Below are 16,994 nucleotides of genomic sequence, written 5' to 3'. Positions count from 1 at the left end.
AGCCAATCCTGAGAGGCCTGCCATGGGTGTACGTTTCTTCCAATAGCGGCCGGGGAAACGGCCCCGGCGAGCGAAGGCTGAAGCCGAGAGGAAGGACTGGCAGGAGTTACCCCAGTCGCGGCCGGTCGACACGCGCATGTGCACTGGCCTTCGGCCAGTAAAGAGCAATGGCTTCTTCATTTACGCTCAGCGCTTTGTGAGTGACGTGACACATCCTATTCCCGGCTCTCGTGCCATACGGGTCTACTAACTGGGGAAGTGAGGCCTACAGGTTGGAAGCAAAAGACTGGATATCAAAAGACTGAAACAAGTGATCAAATCAGCGCGGAGAGCCGAGTACAAAGCCGCCAGCAGCCAGTACGTGTGCGCAGCGCCGCCCCTCGTTGGGCGAAGCGTCTAGATCTGACCCTTCTCGTGACCTGTCGCGCGGCGGAGCAAGCGCGGAAGGCTTGGCGGGCGGTACGACGCTATGGAACCGGACGGGACCTACGAGCCGGGCTTCGTGGGTATTCGATTCTGCCAGGAATGGTGAGGCCGGGGCAGCAGGTGTGGAAGGGGAGCAAGTAATGGCCCCGGGCCTGATCTCTGACCGCCCCCTCCCCACAGCAACAATATGCTTTACCCCAAGGAGGACAAGGAGAACCGCATTCTGCTCTACGCGGTGAGCGCCAGCCCTCGGCTGCCCCGGTCTTCCCCACCGGCCTGCCGGTCCCCGCTGTGGCCCGCCCGCCCTCCCCCACGCGATCCCTACTCACTGTTCCGCCCCGACTGGTCTTGCTGTCACCTCTGACTGTCCCCAGAGTGCCCCGACTCTCCCGTCTTGCCCATCCCTCGATACCCCCCTATGATCCCAACCGCCAGGCTCCATCCCCCCCGCCCCCCGCCGGGAACACCCTGCCCTCCCTTCCAGCTCCATCGGGCTCCCCTCGTGATCCCCTGTCCGCCACTCTCGCCCTCCCGCAGTGCCGGAATTGTGATTACCAGCAGGAAGCCGACAATAGTTGCATCTACGTCAATAAAATCACGCACGAAGTGGAGTGAGTGGCAGGACCGGGGCCGGGGGACCGGGTCGTTGGCTTAGGAGCCCCTGTCAGCATAACTATGCCCCCTGTGCTCCCTCAGCGAACTGACCCAGATCATCGCTGACGTGTCCCAGGACCCCACGTTGCCGCGGACCGAGGACCACCCGTGCCAAAAGTGAGCGCGCTCCCGGTGTGCGGGAGGGGGAGCGGCTTGGCCTCCCCGGACGGGGAGGGGAGGAGGAGGAGGAGGAGGAAAGGGTACGGCCGGCTCCCAGTGACTGACTTGTGGCCTCAGGTGCGGCCACAAGGAGGCGGTGTTTTTCCAGTCGCACAGTGCCCGGGCGGAGGTGAGTAGCTGGCGGGAGGAAGGCTTTCTGCATATGGGGATCGTGGTCCTTTCCGGGGGCGGGGATTCCGATTGGGAGGGGAAACTACCCTTCCTGGCGTCCTGAGCTGGACCCTTAACAATGGGGAAGGCCTTGTGGTCTGTTCTTTTGGGGTGAGGCTCTGCTGTGCCCTGCTGTGGGTCCAGACCCTTCCTAACCGTGCCTTCTTCTGCCAGGACGCCATGCGCTTGTATTACGTGTGCACGGCCCCACACTGTGGCCACCGCTGGACCGAGTGAACCTGAACCAGCCTCCCCCACATGTAATAAATGGTCTGTTCTGTGCATGCATGTCCCGTCTTTATTTGCCTCTCATGGGTTGGACGAGCCGTGCGCAGTCTCAAGCAGCGGGTGCAGGGCGCGGTGCTGTGCGTAGGCGTCTGGCCTGGAGCTGGTGAAACCGCAGTCCTCGCACACGTGCAACTTCTCACGACGCTCACGGTAAGCGTAGTTGGCTGGCTGCCCGTGCACCTTGGCAAGATGTGCTTCCAGCGAGCAGCGCTGCGTAAAAGCTTTCCCACAAGCTCCGCAGCGGAATGGGCGGATCCCTGCACGATAACCCAAAAGGGAAAGGACAGACAGGGCAGTGGCCTCCAGACTAAAGCCAACTCACCTTGCCCTCCGTGAGCATTTTCCCATTCCTACTCCAAGTTCTTCAGACTCCTCCGCCTACATCCCACCGTCTGCGAACCCCCGCCCAGCACAAACGTGGGCCAGACAGCTGTGTTTTTGTCCTCACCGGGATGTTCCTTCCCCTGGGGTGGGGGGTGCTTTCCCTGGTACCCTTCAGTCTGGGACCTGAATCCTGTAACCAGTACCTGTCTTCATTCTACATCCCTCAGCAGGCCCCTACCATTGCTCACCGGTGTGAGTCCTCATGTGGCGCTTGAGGTCGAAAGCATCGTGAAATCCCTTGCCACAGCAGCGGCACATGTGACGTCGGGCAGGGCTGTGGCACTTGAGGTGCCTCGTCAGCATGCGCTGCAACGGAAAGGCCTTGGGGCAGAGTGGACAGCCAAGGGTCCCAGGGCCCCTGGGAGTGAGGACCAAAGTGCCCTGCATGGGCTGTGGGAGGGACACAAGAGTTAGACACACACGAGCAAATGGAATGCCTAGAACTCAGAACCAAGGATGTCTAGGAAGACCAGAGATTTTGTGTGCGCAAATGCCACCCTCTCTCCAAGGCCTTCCCTGACCATCCCCATTGCCCTTAACCTTGCTTTTATTTCTCCATAGTACATACCATCTTCCAACATAATACCTATATATCTTCCAATTTCATCGTCAATACCTGCAGCCCTCACTGGGTTATAAATTCCAGGAAGTAGGAAATTTTTGTCTTACTGCTGCTGAATACCCATTGCCTAGAAGTTCCTGGCTCTCAATAAACACTGAAATAATCTTGAGCACACCCAGCTAAGCACCCCTTCTGAAAGGCCCCAATATCAAACTCCATCCCCCATCCCACTCTTGTCACTTTGTTTGATCCTCCAACATAAAGCAAATTGCCATCCACTTGTAAGCTTGAATCCTGTTCTGCCCCATGAAACAGAGATTCCTGGAGGCAGGAGCTGTGGCTGCCCACCCTGGGGAAATGGTGCTTGGGATGAAGCCAAACAGCTCACTACTTAGAAAAGAAAGGCATTCCCAGCAGAAAGAACAATGGGTGAAAAGGTCCTGAGGCTGGAGGGACATATGCAATGGGCTTGAAGAGTATGGATGGGGCAGTCAGGTTCTGTTGAGGTTGAGAGCAGGGTCCTGTAGGCCAGCTGCAGACTCACCGCCGCCCAAGAGTCCCGGAGGCCAGAGGATTGGTGTGCTGGTGCCCCCTCAAGGTTGCTGCAGTCTGAGAAGAGAAGCCAGAGGATGATGTTTGGTGTCTCCCCTACTCCTTACCTCCAGGCCCAGTGAGGGGCTCACCTGGGACATAGGCATCTCCCCGGAGCTGGTCAGGCAACTGGCTCCAGTTGGGTGGTTGCGGACGCCTGCTCCTGACCAGGAAGGCACGGGGCATCACCTCCAGGAATGGTGAGATGTTTCAGCTCCAGGATGACTATTTCAGGTGGGAAGGGAGGGGGCAGCCATGACGGAGCCTCTTATTCGCTCCATGCAAATTTCATGACAAGCCCAGGGAGCAGACTTAGTTGGCTCCAGTTACCTCTGCCTTGGGGCCTACATTCTTCCCCCTTCTGTGGCAGGTCTTGGGGGCACTCTCCAGCCTCCAGAGGCAGACAAGCGCTAGGACCCCAAAGAAGATGGAGCAAGGGCAAGACTGGAGCCTAGGCAGCTCTTTGGGGTGAGAAGAGGGAACAGATCCCAGTAGAGCTGTGTCTTCCCTTAGTACCAGCAGGGCCAAGGACCGGAGGGTCTGTTTGCCAGGCAAATCAGTCACCACAGGACATCCAACAGCTTGCTGGGTTATTCAAATCACAGCAGCTGAGGAAGCAGGGGAGAGGGTGACTGTGATTGCTTGCTCCAGAGGATAGAGGGACAGCAGGTCCCTCTAATAGATAAGGACAAAGTGAGGATCCAGGCTGTGCATCTTTAGGAAGCTTCATCTCTCTGATCCTCAGATGCCCAGAGCTGACGGTCAGCCAGAAGCACACTGTTCAGGTGTAGCAGGCATTAAACTACTGGTTTGTTAATAGTCCAGCTCCTAGTGAGTACCTGGGACACCTCTCCCCCACTCTCCCACGTTCCACAAACACAGTCAGAGGCTCCCAGGACCCTACCTCAGCACTCTGACCAGACTGTTGTTCTACATTGGTCATTGACCTCTTAAACACGGGTTAAGGATTTTGAATATACCTCGTGCAGTTACTTTCATTTATTCACCCAACAATTTTCTGAGCTCCAACTAGAGGTCAGGCCTAGTTCAGCACTGAAAATGAACACTTAGTCCATGGGGGAGACACCAGTGACTGCCCAGAATGACTAAGGCACGATGGGGCAAGCACAGGCAGAGTGATCCAAGCTGTGCTGGGGAGAACCCAGGAGACTTGGGGCTCCTGAACCAACCTAAAGGTTCAGGAACAACTTTCAGGGTGTGAGCCCTGAGGTGGAGGTTTAGGGTGAAAGGAGAGGGTGTTCTAGGCAGAGGGAACAGTCTATACAAAGGCTTGGTGGTAGAAGAACCAATATTTATTCATTTCTTCACATTCCCTGAGTCAGTCCTGCTGACTCAGGAGGCAGCACTGAGTCTGCTAGCCCAGAGCTTTGTCACTTTTTCTCTGCAGGACTTAGGTCAGGTCATTTCTTGCTGAGCCTGCTTCTTCATCTGGAAAGTGGAACTAATGTACCTCCCTATCTCCGGCTTGTGTTAAAGATCCACGTAGATCATGTGTGGAGAATGTTGAGCATGGGGTCTAGCACATCGCAAGACATAAATAAAGGGACTGTTAGGAAGCGTGAACAGGTGGGGTGGCTAGGCAAGCATCTGCATTTCAGTTGACCCATTTGTACAACAGGGTTTTAAGTGTCGCCATTTCACAATTGTTGGATTTCATAACAGCCGTGACTGGTGTGTCTGGCAGAGGTCTGACAGCCCAGTATGTAGGATCCGTCCCAATGTGGAATACAGAGGGCAGGTGGCACTGAAGAATGAGCTGATGAATGGGGAGACATGCCCAACACATGTCTCTTGGGGTGATTGATTTGTGTTGTTGCTGAAAACACATTAGGGAAGAAATCTGGGGCTGGGTGTCTTTGTCCCTAGCCCCCCTCTGTCCTGTTGTGTCCTGGGAGGCTGACCTGGGTGGGCATCACCTGGGCTGCCATACTTCTCTGGCTTCTAGTAGTGTTTGGACAATGGGGAGTCCTGACGATGTGGAAGGGGATCCCCCACCTCCCAGGGTGGGGGGGTTGCCAGGGACACAGCGCCCCTCAGGGCAGCCCTCTCTCCAGGATTTGCTCTTTGGGGTCCCATTTTGCTCCGCTGTGCCTTGTGGCCTAGAGTGGGGGTCTGTCACAGCTCTCCTCTGCTACCAGTCTGGGGTGCTGTGGTTTCACTCTTCCCTGCTCACTCCTTTGCAAATGGCTCCTTCGCTAAACTCTGAAATATCCCACGTGAGGATGCTGTCTTCCCAGTGGATCCTGTGGGTCCACAAACCACTCTCACACACATCCATCAGCAGTGATTTCTTAACCAGCTGGTTTGTCCAAGGAAAGTCTGGTCCTTCCACTAGGAAGTGGAAAGTGGCAGACACACTGGGTCCTCTTTAACTACCAGCCCACCCTCCTTTTGTGCTGAGAACCCAGCTTGGTTTGAGCAGCATGTCCAGGACAGGAGAGGTGGCTGGTCCAAGCAAATCAAAGCAATCTCCATTCCTACTGCCTGGAACTACTCCGAAGAGGCGGGCATGTAGGAAGTCTGCGTTTTCCCCACTACCCAGACAGCTAGCCTGCTTCGTGGCTTTTCTACTGGTTGGTAGGGGTGTACTGCTAAGTGCTATGGCAGCCGTGTTGCAACTGTGAGGACCTAATCTGGAGCGTGAAACTCAATCATAGAGGGTGACAGAGCAGAAACATAATCAAGAGCAAATGTCCATACAGTGTGGCCCTACCCCCCACCCCTGTAAGCCAGGTGTCTGCTACTTGAAGTTGAAGTCTTAACTATAACACAGGGTGGCATGAGGGGTAAATTCCACCAGGGACAGAGCCTCAAGATGGTCCCCTGGGTGTTCAGGGGCCTGCATGCCAAACCTTGCCTCAGAAATCTTAGGCAACTGTGGTCAAGCTAGGCAGGGAGAGAGTGGGTCTCCCATCTTTCGGGACTGGCATGTGGGCCTGTGTAGGGAGCTTCCTGGCAGAGGTGCAGCCTACCTGGACCACCTGGGCTCACTGAGGCAGGGAAAGGGCTGAAAATAAACAAGACTGGGCACCTCCCCAAACACCAAGATCAGGGATTTTAATTTAGGGGGGAAAATTGTATTGTGAATGTTTCTTGGTTTTAAATGTCACCAAGCAACAAGGCCCTGTCTGGTAGAACCCATTCTTCCTCCCACCGCCTCTCCTCTAGCTCACTCCCTTCCAGCCAGCCTGGCTTTGTTGCTATGCCTCACATGTACGTTTGACCCCCTCACGGGGCCTTTGCACTGGCCAATCTATCTGCCTGGATGCTTTCCTGAGATGTCCACATGGCCTATGCTCTCTATCAAGCCTCAGCTCAAAGGTCACCTCACAAAGGCCTTCTCTGACCCTTCCATCAGTACACTGAATTCCCTCAGCTTACCTACTTCTAGTTATCATTTTGATTTCTGTATGTTCTGTTCTCTAGAATGTGAATAACACAAGGACAGACACTGCTTGTCCCATTCCTCACTCAACCTCTAATGTGTGGAACAGTGATAGGCACTGGGGCAGGAATGATTGGTTCTGATGTGTCAGTTTGTGGAGGCAGCAGAGGGCCATGTCCTCAAGTTGAAGTGTCCGGCTCTGCCACCAGGCAAGCCTAGGTTCAAGTCTCAGCTCTCTGGGACCTTGGGCACTGGGCCTCTCCAAGCCTGTTTCTGGTGGGCTGTGACCACCAAACAGCAGGGAGGAACTCACAGGGAAGTGGGGGTTCAGGCCACAGCAGTCTACGTGGTGGGCCATGCCTGCTGCTTGGGGAAGCTGGGAGCTCATGGGATGTTGAAGCTAGACACAATCCTCTTGCTGAGGAAGGAATTACCAGGCTCAGCTGCTGGATGGCCTGGGCATACTGCCCAGATTGTCTAGTGGATGAGCCTGTTTGTCTCTCTGCAATTTTCCCTGCTGCAGATGGGGACAAAATCCTGGACCTCATAGGATCCAGCCTGGGCCTGGCCCCGGGGTCAGTGGAGTGGCAACATGTACTTGTGGCCAGGGTCTGGCACAGGGTGATTGCAGCGGCTCCAGTGTGTTCTTGGGCATCAGTAGGGGGTAGAAAAGAAGGGCCGGCCCCTCCCTCTGGTACAGCTGGGCCCCACTGGGCAAGGACCACGTGTGATCCCCCAGCAGCTCAGTGGGCTGGGGATAAGCGACATGGGAGCCAGGGTCCTCATTACTGCAGTTCCCAAACTTCTTGGGAACATTGAACATTGGTCCTGTGTTCCCATTGATGCAGCTTGAGAACAGGGCATGGGACCTGGGCCTCAGAGCATTCCTGGGGCTGGACCACCAAAGAGCACTGCTCTCCACCCTCCCTCCCTCTATCCACCTGCAGGGGGCTCTGTGGATGTGCCAGGATAGGCATCAGGAATCACTCCTCTGCGCTGTCGGTTTATTTGCTTAAAACACCTGTTTCATGAGAAGAGAGCAGCGCTGCTGGCCATCAGTAGCCCCGCGCCTTCCTTCGCACAGCCTGTACCAGCAGCTCCGAGTAGTGTTCCAGCAGGGCGTGCAAATCTGGACTGGCCAGGGGGCACAGTGTAGGTGGGGAGGGGGGACCTGGGCTGGGTAGAGCCTGGGCTGGGGCCACATTAGTCCCAACCAGCCAGTCATCGGCCTCTAACTGGCTATGGATCCAAAGGAAGGTGGAGGCCAGTTCAGTCTGTGCCTGCTGCTGCTCGGTGCTCACCTGGTCACTAGACACCACCTGCAAGGATTAGGGGCCATCCGGGCCGGCCAGTCCCAGTTAGGGGCCATCCGGGCCGGCCAGTCCCAGTGCACCCCCTCAGCCCTTTCCCGACCCCAGGGCTTGGCTCACCAGGTGGTAAAGGTCCAGGGCTTCTTGGAAGGCAGTTTGCAGTTTGTGCACGATGGTCCCCACACTGCTCAGCTCAAGGGGAGCTGGGGACAGGCGCCTGGCTGGCACCCTGGGCTCCCCCCAGTGTCCAGGGCTGTTCCGGATCCGACTGAGCGCATCTAGGGGTGGAGGGGAGGGAATGAGAAAGACGCCTCCACTTTCTAGCTGGTTGAAGAGAAGCCAGAGTGGCTGGGCTGATCCCAACTGCTGTCCCTCTGCCTGGAACACTTCCTTCATTCTCCAAGGCTGCCTTCCCTCCCTACCTGCAGACCTCTGTTCAAATGCCACCTTCTCTCTGATGCCTTTTCTCATCATCCTGTTTGAAACTGTAACCACTGTCCCCGCTTCTCACTCCCTAAACCCTTTCTCTTACTTCTCTCCCTAGCACATACCACTTCATGATACACTTAACATTTTCCTCATAGATTTAGTTTGGGCAGTTCCCTCATTTAAGGGGTCAATTCTCTGTAGGCTCCTTTACCACCATGACCCAGTTTCCCAGGACCTAGAACAAAGCCCAACACATACAAATTGCTCACTAAGTATTTCAGGAAATAAACGAACGGCACCACCCTGTGGCCTGGTCAAGTGCCTACCTTTGGAGCTGAACTAGCTGTTACAGGGGGTAAGCTTAGAGGACGACTCCTGATCCCAAGGGTGGTACTCACCAGGGGTGATGCTGCCAGGGACCCCCGGCCTGGTCTCCAGAAGTTGGGGGCTGTCAGGGTGAGCAGGGGTGTTGAGGGGCTCAGGGAGCCTTGGGAGAAAGGTGGAGTTGTGGAACTTCAGGGAGCTCCCATCCATGGGGCTGGGAGCCGGGAAGCTAGCTGCTATGACTGTGACATCGGGCTGTGTGGCCACAGGTTCCTGGGACCAGACACAACTAGTGGGTGGCTCCAGTGGGAGTGGGGGCAGCAAGAGCCCATCATAGACGCTCGACAGGTTCAGTTTGAGGCTGGCCCGGACCTCATGGTTGCCCCGGGAGGGCTGGGCAGGCTCGTGGCCCTTGCAGTCAGAATTGGGTGCTCCCACGGTGGTGATGGCCTGGAGCTCCTGGCCCCGGGAGGCCAGCTCCCCCATGGATGAGGGCCTGTGGAGGGGCCTGGTCAGCTCAGCCAGGACAGGGTCCTCGCTGTCCTCAAGGGAGATGCTGTGTGACATCTTGGCATGGGAGCTGTCAGCGGCCTCCATGTAGGAGCAGGTAGAGGAGGTGTGAAGACCCTGAGCCAAGCCCGGAGTGGGTAGGGCTGTGGGTGTCAGCGGCTTCCTGTCTGTGGGCAGCACTGAGGAGGAGGGCACACGGGATGCCAGGCCTGTGAGGCAGGGCGCTATAAAGGAAGCAGCCAGTTCACTCTCACACCCCAGCCGCAGAGCCAATGGATAGGGCCCCACCCCAGGAGACTGCAGGGTCTGAGTGGAGCCTGTCCATCCCTACCCATGGTTCAGCTGGGCACCCAGGGCCATTTGCTGAGAAGGCTGGGGCTATTCATTTGGGGATGGGGACACTTACTCTGTGAGCACCAGGCCTCTAGGGTGTCAAGGGGCTCCTGAGCCTTCTCCCCAGAGAGGACCTGCAAACACAGCCCTGAGGTGAGGACAAGGTCTCCTGGCTCCCAGGCCTATGTCCCAAGGAGGTGACCTCAGTACTCACGTTGGTCTTGCCTGGAGAGGCGTAGCCAGTACCTGCTCTCAGGGGCTCGGCTCTGGGCTGGCTCCCCCCGAGATCTGTGACTTTGACCTCCGGGGACTTCACGAGGTGCAGGGACAGCCGGGGAGGGAAGGTATGAGTGAGCCTATGGGGAGCAAACCAGGTGGTTGTGTCTGCTCTGAGGGTACCTGAGAGGACACGGCCCCGCCCTGGGGGGATAAGGAAAGCTGGAAGGTTCACTAGTTCGCCAGCTCCTACCTGGATGTCTTCTGGAGGCGTGAGAGGAACTGGGCTGAAATGCTCAGCCGGGGATTTAAAAAGTCCTCCTCCTCGGAGGCCTTCATGTCTCTTAGGGATCTGTGGAAGAGCTCTAGGGGAAGATGCCGAAGGAGCCCTCAGAATCCCTCCAGCCAAGCAGCCCTGCGCCCAGGCAGACCCACAGACCAGCAGGCAGATCCTTAGAAAACCCCATCAACAGACAACACAGAGCAACTGGATCAAGGAGAGGAAACTATGCAGCTCAGTCCTTAAGATAAAACGTATGCCCTCTCACCCCCCTTACCAGCCCTGCTGGGGAAAGCCCTAGCCCAGAGACGCCCACACTGTGCCCAGCACTGGATGGCATGCCCAGGCAGAGCTGAGAGGGGCAGGGCCCTACCCTCAGGGTGGGCATCAGTAAGCGTCTCAAAGTGGTGGCGGAGGAACTTCTCCTGCTCAGGGGTGTGGGGCAGGGAGCCATTGGATATGCCTGACACCTCAGGCCGGGTCAACTCTTCTGTGGTTCCTGGGCCTTCTGGAGAGAGGCAAAAGGGGGCTGGCAGGAGAGAACCTTCAACACCATGAGTCATGGCAGACACCCTGACAAAGACACCACAGACTTAACAATGGAGACAGCTGGACTCGCCCAGCACACACCTTGTTGCCACCAGGCCGAGAAGGAAAAACTAATGGCTGTCTTCCCGGTGAGGAAATCAAGGCTCAGTAGGCGCCAGGTGTAGGGCTGATTTGGGGCCAGTAGTTCTGCATCATGACCATCTCCTAGCCAAGGCCATACACTGCCCTTCCCCTCATCTGGCCCCCGTTTACCTGGTGTGGGGGTCATTGGCATGTCAAACCGAGGGTCTGGGTCCAGCTGTGGAGGGGAGGAATAGATGGTAGCGAAGCTGCACTCTAAGTCGGTCTCCGACTCCCCGGAATCTGAAACAGCAGAGCAGCAGCGGGTGGGGAGTGTCAGGAGCCCAAAGCCAGGCCCTTTCTGGGTGAGTCAGATCAGTGGCTCAGTTTCTCTGGGCTTCAGTTTCCCCATCTAGAGAATGGGGGTGATAATACCCGGCTTCTATTTTTATGGACCAGCAAGGTTACACCTGGAGGAAGTGTCAGAGCTGGGCTCCCATTGGTGGGCAGTCAGGTGACAGGAGGGCCCACGTCTGTCTTCTGTGACAGACTCAGTTTCAGAATGACTGTGTCAAGGTCATCATCAGTGCCCAGAAAGAGGCCTGGCCAGATAATCAGATTACAGCAGGGTCCCTGCCTGGCCCTCTCACCCTCCGGTGGGCTCTGATTCTTCAAGCCGATGGAGGACACCCTGAGGTAGGAGTCACCTTGCTGGTCTCCAGGCTCCTGCTCCACCTCCTTCTCGCAGTACTTGCTGCAGTGCCAATAGGGGTGGGGTGAAGGATGACATACTAGTTAGTAAACAACAGGCCTCCACCCAGAACCCGACATCGGCACCTTGCTCCTCCTGGGAGCACCTCGCCTCTCCTGCCTCCTCCCAAAGGCCCCCTGCACCTCCATCCAGAACCAGGGAAACGGCTGCAAGTGAGGCCACAGGGCTGGGCTCCTGCCCCTTCAGGGCCCCACGCCTTATGCCCCTCTGGGAGAGCAGTTCTTCTAGGGTGTACCTGTCAGCTGAGGCTTCCGCTCGCCAACTAGGGCTCCCCTTAGTACAAAGGACACCTACCTGTCTGTCTCTGGGACTGTCACCTCCGCCTCCAGGGAGTAGATGGTGAGCTCGTTGGCCTCAGAGGACTCCCTCTGTAGGGGCAGGAAGGAGGGATCCCCACAGCCATCTTCCTGGGGACTCTCTGACTGTGGGGTGAAGAGGTACAGCCATCTGAGGCAGCTGTGGCAACCAGGACCCCTGCAAGCTGCTGAGTGTTACGGTAAAGACGTCAGGGATAATGGCAGCCCCGACTGCTGTACGCTCCCTGGGCCAAGCACTTTGCTCACCGTGAACTCATTCTGTGCCCCCACTGCATTGGCATCAGCCCCTCTACAGACAAGGAAATGGTATGGCTCCAACCCTCTAAGAGTCTATTCATATGAAGTTCAAGAACAGGCAAACCAATCCATGCTGAGACACGTCAGAATGCTGGTTACCTTGGGTGGAGGGACTGACTGGGAGGGGCACAGGGGTCTTCCTGGAGGTAGAAAATGCTCTATATTTTGACCTGGGTGGTGGATATACATAGGTATATACACAGGTAACAATTAATTATTCAAGCTATATACCTAAGATCTGAGCACATAATATATATATAGTACGTATATATTATATATATACATACATATATAATGCCACAACAAAAAGAAAACATAGGATAGAAAAGAATTTTATTTGGAAAATAATAGAATAACAGCTAAAGAAAACTGCTTCAGCACCTCTAAGGGGACCTCAGGCCGCTCTTAGCACTGGATTCCTGTAAAGGTCCCCTGGGGGCTATTTTTTAATGACCTTTTTTTGAAATCTTTTTTCTTGGTCATCTTTTTAAAAAATGTGCGTATTTCTGAAAACTACAGCTCAAAAAGGCAAGCCTTGCTCTGTCACATGGCCTGGAAGGGGTAAGGCTGGGCTCCACTTGCTCAAATGCCCCCCCCCCACTCCTGCACAGGCCTGCTCTCTGACCCAAACTCTTAACCCCCAAGGTGACCAGCCTCCCAGGTTTCTGGTCTGCCCTGGGAGGTCTCACTGTGCTCCAGCCCTGGGGCTCACCCTCCTGCCCTCTACCGTCTCAGGTAATCCTCTCGCACCCCTACAGTAGGACAGGCAGCCCTATTTTCAAAAGGAAAGCAGTGAGGCCCCAAGTCCTGAGAGGGCAGTCGTGGTGCAGGGGCTGCAGGCCGGGCGGGGCAGGCAGCCTTACCTCACTCAGGAGGCCCACCAGGCTCTGCGGCTCCACTGTTTCCAGAATGGAGTCCTCCAGGCTGTTGGGCTTCATGGGGGTAAAGTAGCAATCCAGGTCACAGGCATCCAGGATGATCTTGAGGGGCTCCTGGTCAGCCCGCTCCGCCCAGCGGCCATGTGGCTGATAGCTGTGCTTGGTGTGGAAGGCTGAGCCATCTGCCACATCGTCATCTCCTAGCTGAGGGTGACAGGGGATGGTCAAGCAGCCAGCTCTAACGAGGACCAAGGACACTGCATGGACCTCACTTAGTCTGTTGGCTTTAAATACTACTCAGAAACAACTCTCAGACATCTATCTCCAGCCTGAGCCTTGCTCTTAAACTTTAGAAATCACATGCAACCGCTCTACAGATCCATATGGATGTTTAGTGGGTATTTCAAAGTGAACATGCTGAAAACAACTAATCTTCCCCCGAAATCTGCTCCTCCTAAAGCTTCCTTCCTTATCTAAGTTGTTCTTTCCAGTTGCTCAGGCCCCACACCTTGAGGTCATCCTTCATTCCTCTCTCTTGTTCTGTCTCTCCTACTCCACATTGTATTTCTTCAGCAAATTCTTTTAGCTCTGCCATGTAAACACATCCAAGATACAGCCACTTCTCCTCCCACCATGGTCTAGCCCACCGCTGTCTACTACCAAGACTGTTGCTTGACAGACATTGGAGGGTGGGTGTTTGAGAATTCAGGCTCAGGAGCCAGCCTGCCTAGGGTCGATCCTACGTCCTCTGATTCCTAGTTATATAACCCTAAACAAGTTACTTAACCTCTTTGGGCTTCAATTTCCCTACATGTGAAATAGGGATATGAAAATCCCCTACCTCAATGAGATCTAAACGAGATAATATATATAAAAGACTTAGAGCAGAGCCCACACAGAGTAGTGCACAGTGATTATTTGCTGACTGTAATTCCAATCGTAATGTACACTGATAAGAGGAAGCGTGGGGGCCTGGGAGAGCATGGCCAGATGCCCTGACCTGGTCTGCAGGGAATCAGATGGCGGGGGGATTTCCCTGTGGAGCAGACATCTAGGCTTTGATCCGAGGTCTGACACTGTTCCTGAAATAAACCCTCCAACCTAGGGTTGAGGATTCTGTTGCCAACTGCTAACCCACCAGCTCCTCGTCTACCCTTCTGCCAAGTTAACAATCATTCATCGCATCCTAACATCGTCTCGCTCCCTCTTTCCCTCACATCCAATCATTTGGTTCCATCTTCAAAATCCCTCTAGAATCCAACTATTTCTTCTCCCGTCTGGTCCAGCCTCCAATCTCTCCTGCCTGGATTATCACAGCAGTCTCCTCCCTGGTGCCCCTGCTTGCCTCTCAGAGTTTGTTTCCCACAAGCAGCCAAAGGGACCTGTTAACACCTGAGTTAGATCATGGTTGTCCTCAGCTCAGAGCCCTTCCCTGCCTCCGTCTCACTCAGGGCAATGGAGAAAAAAACAATTGGAGAAGGACAACAACGAATGTCGAGGGAACGCACCGGAGCTCACATGGCCCCACAGCATGTGGCCCCCGTGGACTCTCTGAGCCCTTCTCCCCTCATCCACCCTCAACCCAGGGACCAGAGACTCCCTGTACTTGCTTGAACATGCTAAGCATAATTCTGCCTCATGGCCTTGGCCCTTGCAGACTGTTCTCTCTATCTTCAACATCTTTCTCAGGACCTGCATTCCTCACTTTAGCTCTGCCCAAATATCATCGTCCCAGTGAGGCCTTTCCTGCTTACCTTAAAATTGTCACCCTCCCCCAACATTCCTTATTTCCTTCTCAATTTTTTCCCTCCATAGCACTTATCAGCTCCCAAAATACTATACTCTTTATCTGTTTAATGTGGATTACTGTCCATCCCCCCACACAAGAAAATGAACCCGTGAAGGCAGAGATTTTGTCTGCCTGGCTCACTGCTGTATCTAATGGCCCAGCACAGGGTAGGTGCTTAGTAAATACGTGTTGCATAAATGAAGGGCTAGCTAAGCTGAGACTGGAAGCGTGATGGGGTTCTCCAGGGAAAGGAGAGACGTGGAGGGGGAAAGAGGCCCCTAGAGGAAACAAGTGCATAGAGGGCACCCCTACTTTGCCAGCCCCCAGGCATCCCAGTCTCCAGGCAGACTCACCAGCCGCTTTGCCCAGAGTGGCAGCTTGCCGTTGGTTAGCAGGCACCGAGGATCTGGAGGGATACATGGAATCCACGAGAAGAGAATAAACCCAACAGACACATGGGCAACATACACAAACAGGCAGTTCTCCAAACAGACACTAGAGGACCCCACAGACATATCAAAAGATACTCAACCTCACTGCCTGTCAGGGAAACGCATTTACACCGTGGGATATGTTTTACCCATACTATCTGACCAAAAGTAAAATGCTTCAGACTATCAAATGTTGGCAAAAGTATGGGGGAAGGAAGGCTTCACACTGACTGCTGGGTGTGGGGCAGTAACTGGATTTTGAGGACCCCTGGAGTTTTCTTCTAAAAGAAAAAGTGTACTAACCCCAGGGTCCAGCCGTGCTAGTCCTCGGCCTCCGTCCTGGAGTAAAACTCTCACACATGTCCCAAGAGGTAGCCCACAAGTGGGCAGCATAGCCTCCTTCACAACCGTGCAGTTAGAAAAAACCTAAATGCCCATTCAGAGGGTACAACTTAGAATACCCTACTATGCTGCTGGTTAAAAGAGAGGCCTCTGCTCTGTATCCACCAACATACAGGTGGATAAGATGCTTTTGAGATAACTGCGGCATAATTATGGACATAAATATAACTGTATCCTATGGATATATACATATATGTATATAAATGTTCAGGAAAAGGCCTATAAGGATTCACACCAAACTGATAAAAGTGGCCACCCTGGAGAGAACATTGGATCAGAAGCGAGGGTGGCAACGAAGAAAATTACCATACTCGGATTTTTTTCCAAGGCTAAATTCTCATATTGCTGTTGCCTACTAACCAGCTACTAACCAGTTGGCCCATGCCTGTTTTCCCCTTGTTGGTGGGGAAAAGCGCTAAAAGCAGCCAGTGCTAATCACTGTTTCAGCTTCTCTCAAAGCTGGAGCAATCATGGCGAGTGGGACCTGAGAGAAGCCTGCCGGGAGCTTCTGGAAAAAAACTTCCTTTCTAAAGGAGACAATAGGAGGGAATGTAATATTAAACCATGCCTCCAGTGCTTAGAACTTTAGCAACCATCTTGCAACCACGAGGGCCTATGCCAAAGGAAGACACAGAGGGACAGAAATATGCAGAGGGCCTGGCCTTTTATAAAGTCATTAAGCTACCACTCTCTCTTCTGCATGAACAACAGAATCTGTTCTGTCTTATGATTAACACACTCTGGTTTTCCCCTGGGACATATTCTTTACACCTCTCCCAGGAAAGGGAGCGTCTGCCTGACAGAAAAGCCAATATGGAGGAAAGTAGAGCCAAGAGATAGAGAAAAATACATTCCTTTAACATCACCTGAATACCAGGATCCAACTATGATTGAAGCCAATCCTCTGAAATTTTCACGTACATGAACCAATAAATCTCATAGGCTTAAGCCTATGACAGTCTGGTTGCTAATACACTGAGAGCCCTAATATGATTATTGAGCTTCAGTATATGCCAGGCTCCGAAAACAAAGTAGTGGGCAAAACCCAGCAATGACTCCTACACTGACAGAGGTCAAAAGAGGGTCCCTTTGGATGGGCCCCTTTCCCAACCTGGATCCAAGCTCTCTTTGGATGGTGTCTTCAGCAACTCTTCAGATTCGCACTCGTCCTCCAGCTCATCCTCTGTCTGCTCTCCAGGGCTTAGGGAGCAAACCTCACTGGGTACGGATGCACAGGTCTCCTGCCTGAAGCCGGGAATAAGGACAGCAAGGAAGAGAAACAGATAAATGAGGTGCTAGGGGGACCTGCTTAGGACTGGGCCCCGTGCTAGGTTGCACATGAACATATGGGACAGACTTCTGGTCAAGAAGGTGCTGGGAGGTCTCATCTGCCACACTGCTCTGCTAGAAATATATCAACACAGTAAATGAGATATAAGAAAGGCTGGAGGGGTGG

At 54.2% G+C, this 16,994-nt stretch overlaps 3 protein-coding genes across 3 annotated transcripts in view; 1 reads left to right on the top strand and 2 right to left on the bottom strand.

Annotated features, from left to right (window-relative positions):
* Nucleotides 1–22: 22 nt before the first annotated feature.
* On the top strand, nt 23–1,694 carry POLR2I (RNA polymerase II subunit I). Its single transcript, XM_081033171.1, has 6 exons — nt 23–528; nt 607–661; nt 964–1,037; nt 1,123–1,197; nt 1,318–1,369; nt 1,585–1,694. Exons 1-6 carry the CDS (start codon nt 470–472, stop codon nt 1,645–1,647), a joined length of 378 nt encoding a protein of 125 aa, XP_080889297.1. The 5' UTR covers nt 23–469; the 3' UTR covers nt 1,648–1,694.
* A 25-nt stretch (nt 1,695–1,719) lies between these two features.
* Nucleotides 1,720–3,421, bottom strand: OVOL3 (ovo like zinc finger 3; the record flags this gene model as incomplete). Its single annotated transcript, XM_081033170.1, has 4 exons — nt 1,720–1,955; nt 2,271–2,472; nt 3,189–3,253; nt 3,328–3,421. 4 exons carry the CDS (start codon nt 3,419–3,421, stop codon nt 1,720–1,722), a joined length of 597 nt encoding a protein of 198 aa, XP_080889296.1.
* Nucleotides 3,422–7,625: 4,204 nt separating this feature from the next.
* The window catches only part of WDR62 (WD repeat domain 62), a gene marked incomplete at its 5' end in the record, with an annotated part of 42,294 nt that continues 32,925 nt past the window's right edge, over nt 7,626–16,994 (bottom strand). Inside the window, 13 exons of the mRNA XM_081030737.1 lie at nt 7,626–7,960; nt 8,072–8,229; nt 8,779–9,438; nt 9,621–9,681; nt 9,762–9,903; nt 10,017–10,128; nt 10,417–10,551; nt 10,845–10,955; nt 11,303–11,406; nt 11,719–11,846; nt 12,902–13,120; nt 15,059–15,111; nt 16,650–16,783. Coding sequence (XP_080886863.1) covers nt 7,697–7,960; nt 8,072–8,229; nt 8,779–9,438; nt 9,621–9,681; nt 9,762–9,903; nt 10,017–10,128; nt 10,417–10,551; nt 10,845–10,955; nt 11,303–11,406; nt 11,719–11,846; nt 12,902–13,120; nt 15,059–15,111; nt 16,650–16,783 — 2,281 coding nt within the window. The 3' untranslated portion in view covers nt 7,626–7,696. The remainder of the gene's footprint in view (nt 7,961–8,071; nt 8,230–8,778; nt 9,439–9,620; nt 9,682–9,761; nt 9,904–10,016; nt 10,129–10,416; nt 10,552–10,844; nt 10,956–11,302; nt 11,407–11,718; nt 11,847–12,901; nt 13,121–15,058; nt 15,112–16,649; nt 16,784–16,994) is intronic.

The sequence above is a fragment of the Rhinolophus hipposideros genome (genome assembly GCF_964194185.1).
Source record: "Rhinolophus hipposideros genome assembly, chromosome: 21".
Taxonomy (NCBI): Eukaryota; Metazoa; Chordata; class Mammalia; order Chiroptera; family Rhinolophidae; genus Rhinolophus; species Rhinolophus hipposideros.
This window is presented reverse-complemented; position numbering and strand designations above follow the sequence as displayed.